At 46.8% G+C, this 18,064-nt stretch overlaps 1 protein-coding gene across 1 annotated transcript; it reads right to left on the reverse strand.

The window, feature by feature from the left end:
* Positions 1–2,073: 2,073 nt before the first annotated feature.
* Nkx2-6 (NK2 homeobox 6) lies at positions 2,074–5,557 on the reverse strand. Its single transcript, XM_051195453.1, is given in 3 exon segments — positions 2,074–2,673; positions 4,520–4,528; positions 5,294–5,557. Coding segments are annotated over 3 exon segments (873 nt in total).
* Between the last annotated feature and the right edge of the window lie 12,507 nt (positions 5,558–18,064).

Here is an 18,064-nt window from a genome sequence, read left to right on the forward strand (position 1 = left end):
TAAAAGATGTCTATTCTGATGTATCAGTGTCCAAATGTCCCCTTTTGATAAGTACCCCCTTCAAAGGGAGGGTTGGGAGACCCTCTGATGATTCTTACAGGAGAGAGAGTTTAACTGAGTCTTTAGCTGTTTAGTTGAAGAAATCTCTTATTGAGATTTTCAAATCTGAAATAGGTGTACTTTTTAAAAATTATTTAAACAGGGTCTCATGTTGCTCAGGAAGACCCGCACTGGCTTTGTAGCCAAGGATAGCCAGTTGCTTCTGTTTCTGTTTCTACTTCCACAGCTGGAGTTAACAGCCTGTGTCAATACACTCAGGTTCTGCACTCAGGTTCTGCAGTGTTGGGGGATCCAGCTCAGGGTTTTCTGCATGCAAAGCCAGCACTCTACCCATCCAGCTGCATCTCCAGCCATTATTCCACACTTTGGTCTTTAAAGTCCCAGGGGCACAACATTAATTAGAGGGCACTGGCACACTTAATAATATACTTTTATTAACAGAGGAGAAATGAAAAGTAAGAGAAAGAGGACAAAGGGAAAGTATGAGGAAGTGGTACTGGACCATTGAGATAGTTCTGTGGATAAAGCTGCTAGCCTTCAAGCCTGGTCAGAGGGTTCCTTCACTTTTGTCCTCTCTCTGCAGGCACTGTGGTAAGGCATGCACCTCCTCCCTCTCCCAATGAACAAATGTTAAAAGGAGAAAATGGTAGTAGGTTTTTAAAAGGGCACAGTGGCTTTGGTTTCCCCTAGCCTAGGCATCTAACTCTTAAGGGATGTAAGTTGCTAGCTGATGAGCATCTTCCAGAGAAGATCAACTGGCTCCTGACTCTGTCCAGGGAAAATTGGAGGGAGTCTCCTTTAGTTAAATATAGGAACCTGTTCCTGTTCAATAAAATAATTTAGCTTTTGATGCCAGTTGAGGGGTGGAGGATTGGGATTCTTATTGTTGATGACATTCAAGGAAGCTGATAATCACAGTTTTGTCCTCAACACCCTGCTCTATTTGTCCTACCAAAGCTAAATTCCTATTTGATCCGGTGCTCCCATTAATAAATTGAATAAATTGAGTTCATTTTCGGTCTTCAGGTCGGATGATTTAAGACTGGGGGAGTGTAAATTTTTTCAAGATTTTGAAGATCCCACAGTTAAAGTTTCTGCTTCTGCTATCATTTTAGATTTGTCTGGGGTGAGGGCAGGGCTATTTCCCTGATGGGTACCTAAAAAGTCCCCTAAGAGTATCTAAAAAGAGGAGAGCAAGTGCGAGGCGAAACAAATAACCTACCTCCAGGGGGGCTGAGTCGACCTCATCTCCCTATATTTTATTTTGCTTTGGATAGAGGGACTCCTTATTTAGCCCAGGTAGTGCCTTGAACTCCCCAAGCCTCCCGCTTGGGTCTTCTGAGTGCTGAGGTTACTCGCGTATGCCACCACGCCCTCTGAGAAGCTCTCAGGGTCCTGGGTCTATAACAACAGGCGCAGGGACACTCATTTACTGATCAGGCGGTTCACTTCACAAAATGCAGTTGCTGAGAGTGGAGAGGACCTCAGCCTCAAGTGAGATCACCGGTAAGGAAAGTGCTCGCTGAAGAATCTTCCCGGGGAAGTCCAGGGTGCACAAACCTAAACCCTGGCTGGGGCACTTCCAGGCTCGTCCTTCTGGCATCTCCAGCGGCTTGACGTTTCTATCTTCTCAATCCCGCAAGCCCTTTACCGGTGCACTTGCTCCTTCAAGGGATGGAGTGAAGACTGCCTTGATCTCAGGCCTCCAAGATGCTTGCAATTGTTTAAAGGGGATTGTGGCTCGGAATCACCTGCTTCCAAATTGTCAGCCATCATACTATCCTCTGCTTAGCATCCAGGTGGCCAGCCAAAACCCGATTATATCTCCGAGGGTAAGTTTTTCCAAAGCCTGCAGAGGCCACTCCTCTGAGCAGTTCAGTCCCGAGATCAGTAAAGTGGGAAGTGTCAGGCGGGCCGCCGCTTTCCAACTCCTTGGCCGAAGCTCAACTCCCTGGCCAGCATCTGGAAAGGGTCCGAACCAGGCGCCAGGCAGTAGCTTCGTCCCGGGGCTTTTCACCAGGCAGTGACTCCCTGTAGTGTGGCGGGCAGATGGCCCTGCGGGGCAGCACTCCAGCCACCTGGGCTGAAGCCAGAGCTGGCCAGTGGTGTGAGTTGCCCGGGGCCAGTGCCGGGACAGTGGCCTGCGTAGCTAGCACTACTATAGGGAGTGCCCGAGTATCCCCCGAAGCAAGAATGGGGCGCGTAGGGACCCGGGAACGCGGGGGCGTCGGGACCCAAGTAGGGCTTGCCGTCCAGCACTAGTACCGGCACTGCCACCCGGCGCGGTGTTAGCGGGTGGCCAGCCAGTTCCAGGGTCTGGTCCTGGCGCTGCCTCTTGCACTTGTAGCGCCGGTTTTGGAACCAGATCTTGACTTGCGTGGACGTGAGCTGCAGCGCGCTGGCCAGGTGCTCGCGCTCGGACGCAGACAGGTACCGCTGCTGCCTGAAGCGCCGCTCCAGGGCCAGCACTTGGGCCTGCGAGAACAGCACGCGGGGCTTCCGCCGCGGCCGCGTCCTGACCAGTCCTGGCTGTACGCTGTCGCTGCCGTTGCCCACACCGCGCTCCATCCTCGGGTTCCCAGCTCCAAGCGTTGAGGCCGCGTGTGGAGGAGTCTCTAAAATCACACGGAGGGAACACCATCAACAGCCCAGCAACAGGCTCGGGTTGTTTTCCCTAGCTAGCCCTTTCCCCTCACCATCCTCTACCCGCCTCCCAGGTGGGTCTGATGGTCTAGTTGTCAGATCTCTGTCGCTTTTGTAACCGCCGCCGGAGCCTAAGTAAAGTCTGATATGCTAAGCCCCTGTGTTCACTTCGTTTCGACAATAGCGGGTTCCGGATCAGATGTGCCTATTTTCTTCTTGTAGCTCATCAGTTTGAGAAATCTTAAAACGTGAGTGTGCAGGCCTATCAGAATGATGCTGGGCCTTAAACTTTATAAACAGGATACTCTGCAGTGCAAATTAAGAACAAGGTATTTCCCAAACTGATTAAAAGCCAGGTATTTCCTGGTCCCGACTCGCAGGCTTGCAAATAGAGGTTTTCTTTGATATGTGAAGTTGAGATCCACATTTTGGCCTTTTGATTAACACTCCCTTCTTTCCTCCGTTAGGTCTTTTTGGCAAGTGGGTGGCTCTGTGGTTACCTGGTATTGTTTCCCCCGGTTGAGCTGTGACTATACCCAAGCCCACCCAGATATAGCCTTCCCTCTGCTTCCTACTTCTCTTGTCTTGGCTTAAGATCCCTTTTGTCCCCAAGGAGGGTGGAGAGGAAACTCACATTGGGAGAAATCCAGGAACACTGAAGGGAACACCTAAGGGCAAGAAGCTAAAGACTGGCCGGGCAAGAAGCTAAAGACTGGCCGGGCCAGTGCCCTCAAGAGAGCTGGGTGGCTTGGGTTTAGAAGAGATCCTGACTCCCAACCCCTAGACCAGGGCATAACCTCAACGAAAATGGCAGTTGTTTAAAGTTTGAAGAGAACTTCCCATCCAGGAGTGTGTGTGTGTGTGTGTGTGTGTGTGTGTGTGTGTGTGTGTGTGGGTGGGTGGGTGGGGGTATATGTACTCTTAGAAACAGAAAACACCCAAAGTGGTAAAAACGGGAGGGAATGTTTCCTTTTAAAAATCTAAAGAAGACTGACCTCCAGCGATGCTGAAGACCAAGCCAGACTCCAATCGAAAGTAGCTGACTTAGCAAAGGCCTTCCAATCGCTTTAAATTCCTAAGTTCTGGTCAGTCTGATCTACACAGCCAGCTCCAGGCCAGTCAGAGTTTCAAAATCCCCATCAGGAAAAGAGCCCCCACCCAGGTAAGTTAAACAAGACAGTAGAAAGTTTAGCGGTAGATCTCTAAAATTATGAAAATTTTACTCTCTCAATCTGAGGTTATTCAAGTTGAGGACTGAAATACATTCGATTTTATTGGGAGCCCTAGGTCATATGGACCTTAGTCTCAGTAGAACAAACATCAAGGGACTGAACACAAAATAGCATTTGGCTTACTTGAATTTCATTTTTAGATGGTGAAAATGATCCCATCCCCCAACCAACTGATACACTAAAGGTTAAATTCAACACAATGAGATCCTGTCTCAAAAAATCCAAAACCCAAATAAATAAATAAACGGAAAGGTAAGAGTTAGCACCCTGTACCCTCTTAGTCACAATTGGAGAGCTCTGAGCCCTGCTTTCAAGGAGGTAATAGGTTCAGATGGTGACATATGTCACATGTTGTGGTGAAGCCTACCAGATGTCCCATTCACTTGACTGGTAGCCCCCAGGCTGGAGTGGGCCCTGTGTGGCTACCACAGTGGCAAGCAGGAGACATATACCCAGGTGTGCCTGTGGCTGGGACAGAGGGGAGAGAAACTGCCAAGGCCCTTTCTCAATAATGCTGAAAGGAACTTCAAGTTAGCAGACCTTTAGCCAGGGAACTGAATGTTTTGTGTCCACTACAGACAAACCACAGGTTCCTTTTTGAACTCAACAAAATGTTGTCCAGACTTCTGGAGGATGGTTGACAAACAGCCTCAAGTCCCAGTGTGAGTCTGAAGGTGTTCTAGTGATGGGCCTTGATTATATGTGGCCAGGCTTGGTAGGGGAGGCTGACTGTCCTCCCCACCTCAGACTGGGGGTGGAAAAGCCACTGGCACGGGCTGGGTATGAGGGACAGGATAGCCACCCTGCACACTGGCTGGGTGTGAGGACAGTGGTCACCTCATTCTTCCAGTAGCCTTTCCTGCCTGTGTTTACTCATCCCTTCTCTTTCTACAAGCTGAGGATGGGTTCCTGGGCCTCTCTGCTTGTCCATGCACTTTGGATCAGATTCCACAATTCTGAGGAGTTGGTCTCTTAGTTGGTCCTTATTTTTTAGTGCCCTCAGGTCCACTTAAAAAGCAACACACACACACACACACACACACACACACACACACACACACCCTGCTTCTCTGTAGAGAAAATGGGAGAAAAAGTCTCTCTCTCTAGTGTGTGTGTGTGTGTGTGTGTGTGTGTGTGTGTGTGGTTTGAACTAAGTTATGGTAAAGAGGTTTAGTGGGGGGAAAGAAGCTCTCAGACTAGGCTCCATTGGGATCATGTCTTTGTGGTTAGCAGAGGGGCAGCTGTAGGAAGGAGCACCCTACAATTCAAGCCTTTAGGAAGCAGGTCTAGGAACAGGGCTCCTAAAATGAGGGAAGATAGGGTGGAACCCCAGAAGAGGCAGTCTCTCCATCAATGACGCCTGTAGGAAAGAACTATGCTTACTCACCTGCATCAATCTCCAGGACTGTCTCCCAGGGGCACCGAAGAGGGTCTGATCTAGTTTGTGCCCTGTCGCCGCTCTTTGTCCCTACGGATTCCGGGTCCATTGTTAGGTACTGGGGCTTTTCGGGGTTCCTATGCAATACCCATTGTGACGGAGTGTTGGTGTCTTTCTGCTCACGCTCCATCCTGAGGAGGTAGTCGACAGAGAAGGGGGTGGAGGTGACTGGGCTCATCAGCATCTCGGAAGCCTAGGGGGCGGAGCTACCAAGTTCTCAACTTCTGCCTGGCTTTGCACCCTTAACTTCTCCTTTTGTGATGGAAGGACTAAGCGACTCCCGAACACACACTCAAGGTCCAGGCCCGCGCCTTCTCTTTGGTCTTGTCTGCCGGCTGGGGGACCACGACTGAGTGACAAAATTGCGGTCCTCTATTGGCTCCCACAGAAACCACGTGCTAACCCTGCACCTTCCTTCCCAAACACTGGCTTACGGGCCCTTCTGCTCATCCTCAACCCCTCGTCACTTTTTTGGGAGGACTGGTTCCTCTTGACACTTCTCAAAAGCCAGGAAGAGAAGGGCGTGGTTTACATCTCTAGAGGGTGCAGTGGGGAGATCCCGAGGGCTCAGGACAGAGGGGAGGTCCTGAATGGTGCTAGCGCGGAGTTTCAGAGCAATCCAGTCCACATTCTCACGGCAAAGGCAAACCCAGGGATAGGGAACTGCAGGGCCCTCAGGATACTAGGTGCGCACGCGGGATGGGGTGGGGTCCTAGTAGGTGCTAGGCGGGATTCCTTCTCTGGATGGTGTTGGGGGCTGAGGAGGGGACGTGGGGGGGGGGCAGACTCTGGTCATCTTTGAGTATTTCTGGAGTGGCTGGGAAGTAAGGTTAGCCCCCTGCCCCAGAGAAATTTAAAGACAGGTTCATCTGGTCTCTTGATTGCCGCGTGTATAAGTGGGAAGTTTTTGGTCCAGTCTTAGGTCTCCAGAACAGTTCCTTGGACACAGCTTGGGCAGAGCATACAGTGTCTCTGTGGTGTGCGAGTGGGTAGATATGGCCATGGCTGTAGAACACAACGTGTGGGATTTGGAACAAAGGGTGAGCCCCTCCGACACTTTCATGAGGTAAGGAGAAAGATGCTTTCTGGAGGAACAAGCGGAACGCTTTGTAGGCAAGAATCCCCCAGCTGCCATGGCTCATGCTAATGAGATCAAGAAACCCTGGCTCGGTGTTGCGTTCCCAACACAGGTTTTAAAAATATCGTTTAAGACATCTCATTAGAGATTTAAGGGAATTTCAGATCAAATGTTTTCAAACCTCATGAAAATCTACGGTTACACGAGTTTCCTGAAACCCGGATGAAAACCCACCTCCCCCTCTCCAGTGAGAAAACACGAAAATTTAAAAACAAAATTATTTATTGGAAAAGGGGGCTGCAAGCCCAGGTGTGGGGATCAGAGGGCATAGGTGGGTCCCAGGGGCCCTTCAAACATCTTTAGTCTCCCAGGCCCGGAGCACACAATTTCGAAATACAAAAAGTTCATGAAATTTTTCAGCAAATTTTATTTTTTTTTTTTGCGACCAAGTAATTGTGTAACAACTTCATATACATATCATGTAACCTTTATGATGAAGTTATATGCTTCCAGATTTTTTTCTAGTCAGAAATGCGATTGGGTGAGGGAAGGGGAGGGAAAGGGAGGGCAGGGCAGGGGAGGGGAGGGGAGGGGAGGGAAAACTGCAGCAGTTGGTACGGGTTCTTACTGGCAGATAACCACATAGTGTTTCCCCAAAATAAACCAATACTCCCCACCCTCAGGGATCTCAAATTGTGTGATAACCCAAACACATATTTATACTTCATCTTGTTTTCGTTTTTTTCTTTCTGATCACAAAAATTATTATGGACATTCTGGAAAAGTGAGAAAAAGTGATGAAAAAAAACATACACCCAAATAACAACTTGTTTATTTTTGCATGTGTTTAAGTTTACATATCTGTTCACTAGTTTTTCTGAGTATGATTCAAAGTACCAATAAAATGTCCAGCATTACAGATGGACCTCAACAGAATGAGTTCATAATTTTAGATAGTCTGTTTTTCTAATCACCATAAGTAAGGCTTTATCTTCGTAGAATCTTTGTTCCTTTATTCTCTACACGATACATCCTCGGTATATATTTGTAGAGGAAATACTGATGATATATATTTTAACTCGAATTAAAAATTCCTTCTGGGATTTCCTTGGAAAATAGTGCTGTTCCGCCCACTTCCTAGACGTGCAGGTTTACTCAAGCATGCCTCCATGGCCCCGAGGAATACTTGGGACTTTGAGGGCTGTGGACAGGAGCTCGCCCAAGCGTTCCAGATATGCTGAACTGGATACCCGCTTTCCTAGGTCTAGGGCGACCTTAGATAAAACTCTAAAGCCTGAAGTGACCAGGGCTTTGTCATTGGACAGTGGATAAGAAGCACCATTGGGAAATCTAGAACAAAAAGATGCCCTGGGCAGAATCGAGGTTACCAACACTGAGTTAAAAAATACTCTGCCTTCCCAGTTTAATAAGATTATTACATTATTTGAAACTTGAAAATGTTTTCTAGCGGCTCACAAAAGGTGAAAAGCATCCTTGTAAGGGAGTGCTGCTGTTCAAACTTGGGCTTAACAGGTAAGAGCACACACAGACCAGGAGAAAAACCCCTAACCTGCACTCCAAACCCTCACCAGGCGCCTGGAGAAAGACCAGCCTTGTGCAGTGGTGCAGTCAGGCTCAAGAAATCAAGGAGGTGCTGGCCATCACCTCTCCTTGCTTGAGCCAGGAGGTTTGGAGTTCAAGTCAATCAGGGCCATTTAGCACCTGTCCACACCACCAGAAGCAATGGATGCAACTGGTCTGGTCCTGGAGTTCTTGGGTAGCACACAACCCAAGTAGTGACTGGCATACATTACAGGTGGAAGATTTTGGTGTCTTGCTCTTGTGTGGAGACTTCACCTGTATTCTTTTTGTTGGTGGAAGGGAGGAGGTTCGAGAAGGTTTTTTGTGTAGCCCTGGCTGTCCTGGAACTTGCTCTGCAGACCAGGCTTGCCTGGAACTCATAGAGATCCACCTGTTTCTGCCTCCATAGTACTGGGGTTAAAGGCTTGTACCACCACCACCTCCTGGCTCACTTGTGTTGTTAAAATGGGATAGGGATGGATTTGTCCTAGGAGTAGGAATGGATGTGACCTGCTCCATCCAGATCACACAAAATAAAAGCTTAGGATAGTTGCATATTTTGAGTGCTTTCCTGTTATTTCATTGAGAAGAAAAGTTTTTTTTTTCTCTCTCGTTCAGACTAGTCTTGAATTCTTGGGCTCCAGCATCTCTGCTGCCATCCCTCCTGGAGTAACTGGGGCAACAGGTGCATGCCCCTGGCTGAAATAGAAGACAGAATGAACTCCAGAATGTGTCACCTTGCAGTATCTATTGAAGTTCTTCTCACCCATGGATAAACAGTCTCAACTTCCCTCCCTCTCACCTCTTTTTCTCTCCTATCCTAGGAGCGAAATTGAACCTTCTACCTGGAGACACTTTCAAATACAACCCACAAAAGTCAGTGTCTAGTGGTCCTGCTAACATGGGCCAGCCTTGGCTTACATGGAAACAATGACTTAATTAAAAAAAAAAAATTAGTGCTGGGCTGGAGAGATGGCTCAGTGGTTAAGAGCACTGGCTGCTCTTCCAGAGGTCCTGAGTTCAATTCCCAGCAACCATATGGTGGCTCACAACCATCTATAATGAGATCTGGTGTCCAACCATACATGCATGAAGAACACTGTTTAACTAATAAATATTGTTTAAAAAATTACTGCACATGTACATCTCACCTCGCAGAACAGCTCAGTCCAACTCAGTTGTTATTCCCAGTGAACAGAGGAGGAATCTAGAGAGAGTGGCCATGATACTTAGGTGGGGCTTGATGTGTCTCCTCACTCTGATCACAAACTAAGGGGAATGCAACTGCCTAGTGACCATATCTTCTTATATTCCGTCCTACAACCTCACTAAGTATATATTATTATAATGTGCTTGTTCCTAAGAAATGTCTAGAGAATTTTGTTGATCCACAGACAGATGTGAGACTATTATTTTAACATTCAAAATTATTCCATTAAATTTAATAGGTATTTCTTGAGTGCCTATTACGTATGGAAAAGGTAGTGTGTGGACACTTTTAACAGGTAAAGAAATATAACACAGAGATGCTAAGCATAGATCATGACAAAAACCCAGGCAAACAAGACACATGTGTCTATACACATTTTTCCGTGAGTCTCACTATGTCTTCAAACTCACCATTTTGTGCTGCTCTTGAGCAGTTTATGGGGTACTGGCAGTGGGGCCAGGTTTTATCCCTAGTACATAAACTGGCTTTTTGGAGCTCATTCCCTGTGGAGGGAGATCTTGCTCAGCCTAGATAGTGGGGAGGGTCTTGGTCCTGCTTCAAGGAAGTGATGGGGCAGACTTTGTTGACTCCCTATGGGAGGCCTCACCCTTTCTGAGGAGTGGATGGGGGTGGGGCAGGGGGATCAGGAGGAGGGAGAGAGGGGGACTGGAATTGGTATGTAAAATAAATATTTTTTTTCAAGCAACAACAACAACAACAAATGTATACCACCACTATCTGAGGCTCTCAGAACACAAAGCTGACTAACTCCAATACTGAGACCACACAGAATTGTTCAGGCCGGTTGGGAAGAGAACACAGTGTTTTGCTTTGGTGTGTTACCAGTTAGTCTAATTTCTGTCAGTGAGGGCTGATGTTTTTATTATAGCCACACCTTTGCCACTGGAACCTAGGGTGTGGGTGTGATTACTATGTGTAAGGTGACCAGCGTGGGAAGCTCACCTACAGGTACTTCATGCTGAAGCTCTGTCACTAACTAGCATAGGCCTCTTCCCCAGATAAAGGCTGTCCTCTGGCAGTCATTCATACCTGCAGACTCCTTGGCAATTTGCTGTTTTCACCTAACAATATATCCTGAACACTGTCCTGACCCACAGACAGCTCCCCTATTCTTTTCTATAGCTGCATAGTATTTCACTGTGTGAATAGACTGTAGTTTATTCCACTATGTCCCAATGAGTGAACCTTAGATTTGTCTCAGTATTTCAAAGTTACAAACAATAACAAAGGCATAATTAGAGGCATTCTGTCCTTGTAGTATATTTTCCTAGACCTAGGATGGAGGGTTGAAACTCATCATGTTTATACATTTTATAAGGAATTGTCCTGACTTGAGCAATCACATAGGTGTTGTGTAATCGAGCATTATGTGGGAGAGCCTGGTTTCCACATGGTGGGCAATGGGATGTGTTGTCCTCTAAGTTTCAATCATATGATGAACAAGAAATAGTATCACAGTGATGTTTGAGGGGTATATACAGTGCATTTGTAACACACACAATACACATAGGAAGCATGTAAATATGCATATTCAAATGTATATGCATAGATTCTATCTTTACTTAATAATACTTTAAAAGATTCCTTTTTAAACGTACATTGGGGTTTTGCCAGCATGCATGCATGTGTGAGGATAGCAGATCTGCTGGGACTGGAGTTACAGACAGCCATGTGTGTGCTGGGAATTGAGGAGAAGCCCTTTGGAAGAGCAGCCGGGGCTCTTAACTGCCGAGTCTTCCCTCCAGCTCCCCTTCAGTAATTTTTAGACCTTTATGTAGCAATGATTCTGGCCCACTGCTGCAAATGTTTTCTCCCCTTTGCTGACTGTCCCCTGCAAAGCTTTGCCTTGCATTTTCAGGGTCTCCTGCCTTCTCTTGTCCCTTCCTTCCGGATTTGAGTCCAAAGGGAATAATAGTGAGATAAGCCTGACTGAGGCTGGCTGTTCTAGCATGCATGTTTTCCGTATTTTCATCTTAGTGTATTCAAGTATGTGATGTGGTAGAAGGTTTCACAGTTATTATTATTAATGGCTGTGCAGGGACCATTTTAGTCATTTGCCTGTGGTCATCTTCAGAAATTCTTCCTGTGAATCCCTGGTATACCAGTGAGAAAGTTTAGAGGTAAAGAAAGACCTCTAATAATTAATTAATTAATTATAAAGTGTGTAAAAAATGGTGCTAAGGATTGTTAGTAAGGCGCTAGGTTCGGTCCCCAGCAACATCAAGTATATCTGTCTATGTGTACAAGTAAGATTGGAGGGCGCTGTTTATCTGTCTTCTATGATCTGCCTATTTATCTATCACCCAGACATCTGTCATCTATTGTCAATCTGTATTAGTACTCCCCCGCTTCTCTGGCATCTCAGTTTCCAGGTGTGACATGCTACATCCAGTTTCTTTGCCTGCCTGGTTTGGCAGAGAGAGCAGTGCTGGGGCGTCTGCCTCTCGCCGCTGCCTCTAGCTCCCAGTGCCCTCTGCTTCACACCTTCTGCGTGGAAAAGGAACTCACCACAGTTAGCAAGACCGAGCTCCAACACGCAGGGGGTTACAGGAGGTTGTTCAGGACTGTGGAGAGCAGGTGTCAAGCTGCTAGGCAACCCTTATCAGCATCAGCTTCCCAGCTCCACTTCAATAAACATTCCGGCGGCGCCTGCCCGCCAGCAAGCACTGATAGGGCCAGGCCACCAACAAGCCCTGGAAAAATAAACTCTCAATCTGGTGTGAATGCTTGTGTGTGTCCAGATCAACGGGGTCCCCTGCAGTTCTGCCTGAGTATCAGGGAGTAGCAATGCCCGGCCAGGCTGCCCCTTAGTCTGGAGGAGCCACATTGTGCAACTGGGGCTTTGCAAACAGGGATTCTCTCTGTAGCCCAGGCTCTGTGTACTGGCATGCTGGGATTTCAGGGCTCTCCACACCCGCCCCAGGGTGCAACTGAGCCATTGCAAGTCTCAAAAGTGCAGCCTGGGCCCTCATGTTCCCAGAGCGAGTGCTGCGTTTCACATATATTGTCTGAGACGATTTTAGCATCGGGAGTGTTGTTTTGTGTGGGCTTCCATGATGTCATCGATGCCCCTTGGAGATAAAGGACTGGATTTTGAGGTGCAGAGGGGCCAGTAACTCATTTATAGCTGGCAGCCTAATGAGGTAGTGCTTGCAGAGTGGAGTCCACTCTGCCAAGTTGAGTCTCCTTTGGAAGTTAGCATTATTGTTATTCCAGCCTCCATGCAAATAGAAGTAAGAATGTCTCTGAACTGGGTGAATATGATATAGTTTCTGTAGGATTGATTTGATTTTCTTGTGGTGCTAAGGATGGGAATCAGGACCTACATTATGCCAGGCAAAGGCTCTATTGCTGATTCATTCCTTCAGCATAACATCCTCCTCTCTCCTTCTCTCTTTCCCTCCCTTCTTCCTCCCTCCCTCCCTCCCAACTTGTCCCTCCCTTCCTCCTCCCCTGATTTCCTCCTCTCCCTGACTCCCTCCTCCCCCTGACTCCCTCCTTCCCTCCCTCCTCTCTCCATTCTTTCCCTCTCTCTCCCTCCCTCCTACCCTGCTCTCTCTCCCATTTCTATGTGTGTCTATGGGTACATGCTTGCCACACCTTGCATATGAAGGTCAGAGGAAAATTTACAGGAGCCAGTTCTCCTTCTACCTTCTAGGTCCCAGGAATCAAACTCAGGCCACCAGGCATGTCTGCAGGCATATTTACCTGCTGAGCCATCTAGCCAGCCCCAGGAGTTTAATTTTAAGAGACAACTTAAGCACACCCCTTAGAAAATATAGAAGCCCACCCCGGTGATGTGGCTTTGCAGATTAGAAGTTGCTGTAAGAGACTGGAGGTGGGCAATTTATTAACACCACCCTTCTGGTTTCACAGGCGCTTGGCTGAATAAAATGTGAACCAGGTTCCAAGAGGTCACATAACATCTTTCTATTCAGCATTACTGACTCCTAATGCAATGTGTCTGTCTGTGTGTCCCTCCTGAGGTATCTGTACTCTACCCATTTCTAGCTGGTATCTTGAAGGTGAGGAATTCCATTTGTAATGCATTTTCAGGCTCTCATGCTTCCAGATTCTGAATGCATTCTAGGGAAAGTGGGAACTGTCCAGGGTTCCCTGGACCAGAACTTGTACATGCTTCCCTCAGAACAGGCAGGAGGGCAGGACACAGTGGAACATGCCTATAGCCCCAGCACTCAGGAAACAGAGGGAGAGGGGTTTGAGTTTGAAGCCAGCCTGGACTACTTAGCAAGACTCCCTCTTCTTTACCTCTTCTTCATTCTATGTGGCACTGGATCTTGGCTTGCAGACTAGGTTGGCTTTGAACTTCTAGAGATCCTCCTGCCTCTGTCTCTCCTGAGTGTTGGGACTCCAGGCAATCTCTCTCACCTTCAAGATCCTATCCCCAAACAAAACAACTGTGGGGAAAAGTCATGGTTCATGTACTGCCAGGGAGCTGCTGGAGCATAGTTCATTACTGTATCCCCAGTGACCACCGGCCATAATGTTAGTCTCACTTGAAGGGTTGGGGGTTGGCAATCACATAGACCCGGATAGAGCAAGCAGGCACAGGCTCAAGTCAGCATTTGATGCCATGTAGATAAATTGTCTTGATAACCAAGTGTTTCCCTGTCTACCCCCTCCCAGACAGCCTGACGCTGGTGGAGTATTAGAGTAAGTGGGCTCATTTAAAAGCCAGCCAGAGAGGGCTCTTGTTCTGAGCAGGACCACTTTATGTAATAAAATTATTGCTGCAAACCTGACATCCAGTGTCCTGTGGCTTCTGATGCCATGAGTTCCATTCCAGTGCCTGGGTGTCTTTCTAGGTCAGAGTTGGGGGTGGGCCTGCGATTGGAGGGCCCAGCTCATGCTTGGGGCACATTAGTGGGTTAGCTAGAAGGAGGCAAATTTATGGAAGTCAAGCTCATAATCCTTCCCGAAGTCCTAGCAAATTGGAGAGATTAGGGAGCAGGGGTAATAGAAAGATCATAAAGTGCTTGGCTCTGATTAACCATGCAACTGTTAGTTAGATTTTTAAATTTTTACAAGGGATCTCTTGGAAGACTATGGATGTCTGGGAATAGACAGAAGGGGGTGTGATGAAGCTGTGGTTATTAAAGTGTGTAGAAGAGTCCGGTCCAGAGAAATCAAACGTAGCTGAGAACAAGCTGGAGCCCAGGGCTGCTTCTCACTGAGGACCCAGGGTCCTCTCATTTTCTTATGCCTGCACTGTTGCCTCTGGGGTCCCAGCTTAGAACATTTCCTTCTACGTTGTTGGCACATAGATGCTACTCAAAGTTGTGATCTCAGATGACAGCGGAGGAGGAGAAACTTAAAACCAGCCTTTCACAAGCCCACAGCTTAAGAGAGGTCCAGACAGTCTATTCCTTTGTAATTAAAAAAAAATATGTGTATGGGTGTCTTGCCTGCATGTGGGCCTGTGCACCACCACATGTGTGCCTTGTATCTGAGGAGGCTAGAAGAGGGGACTGGATCCCCTGAAACTGGAGTCACAGATGGGTGTGAGTCACCACGTAGGTGCTGGAAATCAAACCTGGGTCTTTTGGAAGAGCAGTCGGGTGCAGCCATCATCTCCTTAGTTTCAAGGTTAGAGTTTTTTTGTGTTGTTTTTTTATTTGTTAATTTATTTTATGTATATGGGTGTTTTGTCTGCATGTACATCTACTTTAGTAGAGGGCATCGGATCCTGTGGGACTATAGGTACATACACATGGTTGTGAGCTGCCATGCAGGTTCTAGAAATGGAACCTAGGTCCTCTGGAAGAACACACAGTGCTTTTAACCCCACTGAGCTATCTCTCTAGTGCCCTGGCAAGAGATTTTTAACATGTCATTCAAAACCAACTGGTCTAAACCGGGGGGGGGGGGGGGGGGAGGAGGGATGCCATTGTCTTAGTTACTTTGCCTGTTGCTATGACAACATACTTTTGACAAAAGCAACTTCAGTGAGGAAGGGGTCATTTTGGCTCACAGTTCAAGGGTACAGTCCATCACAGCAGGGACACCCTGGCACCAGGGGTTTGAGGCATCTGGTTATATGTGCATTTGGAGTCAGGAAATAGATGATGACTGTCTGTGCTTGGCTCATTCCATTCTAGGATTCTAGCTTGGAAATGGTCCTGTCCACAGTAAAGATGGGTCTTTGCACACTGGGAACCCAGTCAAGACATTCCCTCACAGGCGTTTTCACAGGTATGTCTGGGTGCCTGTTTCCTAGTCAATTCTAAATCCCATCAGGTTGACAGTTAACCCCAATTGCTATAGTATTTAAAAAAATGGATTAGTGTGGACTAAAAGAAACCAAAGGAACTTTAGCTTTAAATACATCGGAAGAAACAGGAAAATTTGAGTAAGAATTAGCTCATTGTCATAGTATTATTACAGTTAGTTTCGGCTATCAACCTGGTACACCTGGGCAGAGGGAAACACAGCTGAGGACTTGCTTCCATCTGATTGGCCTGTCTTGACATGTCTTGATTGGTAGTTGATGTAGGAGGGCCCAGCCCATTGTGGGTGGTGCCATTCTTAGGCAGGAGTGAGCCAATAAGCAGTGTTCCTCCCTTATCTTGGTGTCCCTCAACCATGGCCTGTAATCTGTGATTCAAATAGACTCCTTTTCCAAGTTGCTTTTGGTCAGTGTTTTCTGACAGCAACAAGAAAATAAACAAATGAAACAATATTCATTTTCTTAGGTGTGGTAATAGGAGAGTGGTTTCAGTGGAGCTGCTTGGCAGCCCAGATGGCACAGGGAATACCTGCAGAGACAGGGCAAGCATGGGAAAATGGTATAACTGATGAATAGCTGACTATTTGATGGGTGATGAGAAGGTGTGCTTTATACCTTTCCATTCTCTCTCTCTTTTCTCCTGTAGCTTAAAAAACTTCAGGTTAAAACGGGGAAGGGTTTACAGAAGAGGAATAGTCAGTAAAGAAGAATGCAGAGAGAAGTAAAAAGGTCAGGGAAGGTGGGATGTGGCTTGGGAACCGAGTGAGTGAAGCCTGTGAAGTATCCAGGGATAAGAAAGATGGGAAATGTCATTGGCAGGCCAGGCGAAAAGGAGTGAGAGATGAGTATCAGGAGTAAAACCTGTCTATGGTGACCATGGTGGGGATAGCCCGTCTGCTGACTAAGCCAAGGATGAGCAAGGAGCTCAGAGATGGGGCTCCTAGCAGTCAGGAAGTGTGTGTGTGTGTGTGTGTGTGTGTGTGTGTGTGTGTGTGTGTGTGTCTGTGGGGGAGAGGTTGTGGGGAGTGAGCTGTGCCGGGCATACCACTGGAGTTACCCCAGTGCTTTCTAACAATCTGGAGTGCATTAAACATTGAAGATGAGTGAGCAGGAAAAGGAAATGGCTAGAGAACAGAGTATGTTTGTTTCTTTGTTTTGACTGTTCTTAAGAGTGCAGTTCACAGTGATAGATTTGGGTTGTTTGTGCAATTAGATTAAAATGCAAATCCCACTCTTCCCAAAACAGTAGTCCTAGGAATTCCACTCTTCTCCTCCTCCTCCTCCTTCTTCACGTGGTTTTTTTCTCCTTCTCTTTTCTCCTCCCCCTTCTCCCATCCTTCCTTTCCTTCCCTCCTCCCTCCCTCTCTTCCTCCTAGACTTTTCAACTTTTAGGATCTGGAATTTCCTAGGAGGCAGGTATCCAGGCATACCTGTAAAGCTGTCTAGATTGTGGTTAGCTCCTGAGAATGTCTGTGAGGGATTATCTTGATTGGGTTCATCAATGTGGGAAGACCCCCATCCTCACCCTAACAAGATGTAGTCTCCATCCCTTTCCCCTCCTCTTCCCTTCTTCAAAATCAAAGCAGCATTCATTGATGACAAAGGATGTATGTAAAGTGTCCTAGTCCCACCACCTATAGAAAATATTTTATAGTATTTACTTATAGTTTTGATGTTTTTGTATAATAACTTTATTTTAAAGAAGCATTATGTATTATTTTTTTTACTTGCCTTTTAATGTTATATTAGGAAAAACTATACTGGGCAGTGGTGGCACATGCCTTTAATCCCAACACTCGGGAGGCAGAGACCTTGATCTCTATGAGTTCAAGGCTAGGCTGGTCTACAGATTGAGTTACAGGACATCCAAGGCTGCACAGAGAAACTTGTAAAAGTCTTGTAAAAGCCAAACACCCACCCCTGCTTCCACCACTAAAAAGGAAAAGAAACTACATATCATCAAGTTTTCTTCTATGATACTATTTTGAGCATCTACATTAAATAGCATAATAGAATGCCTTATGCATATGTAAAAATTTAAAGCTATATTTTATGTGATATTTATTTCTTCCTATTTTTCTCTTTCATAAAGAACCTAGTTAGACACTTTTCTAGCCTATACCATACAGTTTTACTCTTTAGGCTGGTCCCTCGACATAAGGCAGAGGAGATAAGGAAGAAGGAGGAGGAGGAGGAGAAGGAGGAGGAGGAGAAGAAGAAGATCAACTCTGGAAAAAGGAGGTATGTTGGTGAAGCCTGCTACAAAAAAGTGGAAACCACTGAGAGATTCTCAGGAAGGTGGCCTTGGGTATAACCATGTCCCTCTACCCTAAGTCCCCACCCAAGTGTTCCCAGTAGTTTCTTAAGTGACAGACTAGGAAAGCAGAGAGCAGAGCATCAGAAAAGTCACGGGCATCTACTACTAAGGAGAATGCAGAGAGAGGGGCTTATCATCCAAGGTGATGTCCAGACCTGGGTGGGTGGTCCTCTACTGTTTGGCTTACAAGAATTCACCAGGTTTAGCTTTTTTTTTTTTTTTTTTTTAATTGTTTAC

Source organism: Phodopus roborovskii, unplaced genomic scaffold (genome assembly GCF_943737965.1).
Source record: "Phodopus roborovskii unplaced genomic scaffold, PHOROB, whole genome shotgun sequence".
Lineage (NCBI taxonomy): Eukaryota > Metazoa > Chordata > Mammalia > Rodentia > Cricetidae > Phodopus > Phodopus roborovskii.